General features: G+C 44.7%; 1 protein-coding gene across 1 annotated transcript; it reads left to right on the top strand.

Annotated features, from left to right (window-relative positions):
* The first annotated feature begins 308 nt into the window (after positions 1-308).
* Positions 309-2,811, top strand: socs3a (suppressor of cytokine signaling 3a). The gene is made up of 2 exons (XM_069674587.1): positions 309-437; positions 928-2,811. The coding sequence occupies exon 2, from the start codon at positions 1,071-1,073 to the stop codon at positions 1,683-1,685; it is 615 nt and encodes a 204-aa protein (XP_069530688.1). The 5' UTR covers positions 309-437; positions 928-1,070; the 3' UTR covers positions 1,686-2,811.
* Positions 2,812-3,130: the final 319 nt, after the last annotated feature.

Below are 3,130 nucleotides of genomic sequence, written 5' to 3'. Positions count from 1 at the left end.
ATTTAAAGCGTGTCAAAACGTTGCTAAATGTAAATAAGTGTTGCTTGGAACTCCTAGTTAACTTTGTTTTGGAGGAACGGGAGGGGGAGGGAGGGGGAGGGAGAGGGGGAGGGCCCTTCACATAGCAGGAATCCTTTAAAAAAAAAAATAACTATGCTTCCTGTCAATCTACCGAGAGAGAGAGAGGGGCCTTACTGGAAAGAGGAGGAGGAGGAGTCTGTCTGAATTATAAACCCGCCTCTCCTCCTGCTGCTGCTTCACTACTAACGCACAGCTCAGCCGGACGGCAGCACACAGGCTGTAACGCACCGAGAAAGAAAACTCCTTTACAAGTTTGTTCCAAAGAGCTTTCAGCCTGACAGGCAACTGCCGGACAACTGTCAACAACAATCTGCTCGGATTAATTTTACAACAGTGTGTTTGGAGAAGCGTTGAAGGTGAGGATCTGTTACAGTATTTTTAATCATTAACTTATCCGATTTAAAGGTTCTGCATGAATAATGCGAGTGTTTACTTAAGTGACACGGTGTGTTTAGAGTAGCCGGTCCCGGCACGTAAATTACGCAATCAGGAGGATTACGAGGTCCTTACTGGAACTGGTCGCGGTGGCGAGTCTCCAGGGCAGATTACACAAAGAAAAGTTTCCCCGAAATGACTGAAAGTTAAGATGAAGGATTAAAGTCTTAAACAAATGAGGCGATTAAACAATTTTCAACATATTTCTTTTTAATTGTTATCTGCTTTAAACCTGTTTGGTGCATTTCCCCCATCATTACCAGAGGTGTTGTAATGATGCACAGAGCTTCCACATCTGGAAAAATAGTTTCCAGTGGAGTTGCAGGAGATGAAGAGTAGTACTTCAATATGAGTCATACAGATCTGCGTTATTATCTCTGACCTCAAACTCTCTCTCTATTGTCTCTTCAGGTGTTTCATTTCCAGACGCTCTCACTTCTTCAAGCCCTCCAGGACAACCGTCTGAGCCTCCGTTTGACCCGCTCACCTCTTCCTCTCCTGTCTGTGTGGTGCTCCGTGCTCCCCCAGGCTACTTTGAGAGCGGGCACAGCGCCATGGTAACTCACAGCAAGTTTGACTCCGCAATGAGCAGCAGCTTCTTGGACTCCAACATGCGGCTGCCTCAGCACTACAAGACTTTCACCAAATCTCAGTACCAGATGGTTCTCAGCACGCTCCACAAGCTGCAGGAAAGCGGCTTCTACTGGGGCGCCATCACCGGAAAGGAGGCCAACGCCATGCTGGCTACCGAGGCCGTCGGGACCTTCCTCATCAGGGACAGCTCGGACAACCGGCACCTGTTCGCCTTAAGTGTCAAGACTGCATCTGGCACCAAAAACCTGCGCATCCAATCTGACTCATCCTTTTTTTACTTGCAAACAGACCCTAAGAACGTTCATTCTGTTCCCCACTTTGAGTGTGTCCTCAAGCTGGTGCATTACTACATGTCTCAGAGCAAAAGGAACACCCCCAGTGGGAATATCTACTACATTCACTCTGGAGGGGAGAAGATCCCTCTGGAGCTCATCAAACCTCTCTCCTGTAGCTTATCCACCCTGCAGCACTTGTGCAGAAAAACAGTGAATGGACATGTGGACATTTCCTCAAGAAGAGACCAACTTCCTCATCCTCTTAAGGAGTTCCTCCAGGAGTATGATGCTCCTATCTAGAGGTGTTGGACTGATGCTCTTGAAGGGGCAAAGACTTGAGTATAAATGTCTGGTTTCAGGGCAGCTGCAGAGGACATGTGCTGCGTCTGAGGAGTAAGAAATGAAGCCAAGTCGAGAGAGTCAGACGGCCGGGATCAGCCTTGTTAAAAGGAGCAATTTAGAGTTCTGACAAGATGTGTGTGTGCTTCAAAGAAAAGCAGGAATCAGACTCTTAACATCTGAAGAAGAGACTCGGGAATGAGGGCCAAGAAAGAGCGACATTAAAGATAGAAAACCCTCTGCTGATGACGTACAACTTACTGAAAACTGAAGTCAGCTGTCTGCAGTCTGATGACACACAAGTTCCCTGTACTGCTGCTGCTAACTAATGTGCACACACACACACACACACACACACATACATCAGCCTCAGAAAATCCTCCATCCATTAAAGCAGGACTGGCTTTTAAGATCAGGCCGGCTTTTTTTATTTTTTGCTGACGTCGGATGATAATCTTGGACGTATTAGACGTGTCTGTCCAGCATCCTGGGATCTCTGACCGAGCGTGCGCTGGAAACTCAGAGACAGTGGAAACTTAGAGAACAAATGAGTGGACACTGACGGCCGTCTGGGTGGAAAAGGCCTTTTTTTTAATCTAAATAATAGGACCAGAATATGTGGAAAGAAGTTTGTGATGTGTCATATAAAGGAAGGGTTTATGCCAAACTTGCCTGAACTAGACAACAGTTGTTGGAGCACCAACATGACTGAATCCTACAGGAGCTTACTAGAGAGAACAGTCCCACTGTTTGTGAGGAACCAAAACATGTGGTAGTCTTTCTGTGGCACAGACAGGATCGCCATTTCTTGCGAGTGAATGTATTAAATGTGTCTTTTCTAAACTTGGAAAAGAATCAAAATGTGTCTTATTTTCATGAGTTTACATGAGTGACGATGAAGTGGTTAATCTGTTTTTGTGCTGTCTTTTATAAAGATGTACTTTTACCAGCCGAACCTCTGGCTGTGGATGCTTGAAGATATTTGAGAAGTTTGACAAAACAAGCAGACTGATACGACTTTGCACTTATTTATATTTGTAAGGACATTTCATTAATTTATAATAAAGAGCACTATTTTTCTATGAAATGGGACCTCAGTGTTTGATTTGCTTTGTGATGACCGTATCTTTGTTTCCACTTGCAGAGTAAAATGACTAACACTTTGGCTTTTAGCGTCACTGATAGCGAAACACATTACATGCATTGGTGTTTTAAGTTTGGTTGACGTCACACTTGGTTTCGCAAACAGATGTTAGGCTACAATCATTTCATGATTTCCTGTGAAATTCAACAAAGTGTGACCTTCTGCCTCGACCCTAAACAAGAAACAACGGCAGCACATGAACACACTGAAAGCTAACATATCTCAGTGTGTCAGAAGTTTATCAGAAGTTTCCTAAATTACA

The sequence above is a fragment of the Semicossyphus pulcher genome, unplaced genomic scaffold, assembly GCF_022749685.1.
Source record: "Semicossyphus pulcher isolate SPU_LCO1_2020_fin unplaced genomic scaffold, fSemPul1.0.p SCAF_23, whole genome shotgun sequence".
NCBI classification, from domain to species: Eukaryota; Metazoa; Chordata; class Actinopteri; order Labriformes; family Labridae; genus Semicossyphus; species Semicossyphus pulcher.
This window is presented reverse-complemented; position numbering and strand designations above follow the sequence as displayed.

What these genes read in the sequence shown, in the direction of transcription:
- socs3a (XM_069674587.1), top strand. Translation starts at nt 1,071, where the DNA reads ATGGTAACTCACAGCAAGTTTGACTCCGCAATGAGCAGCAGCTTCTTG.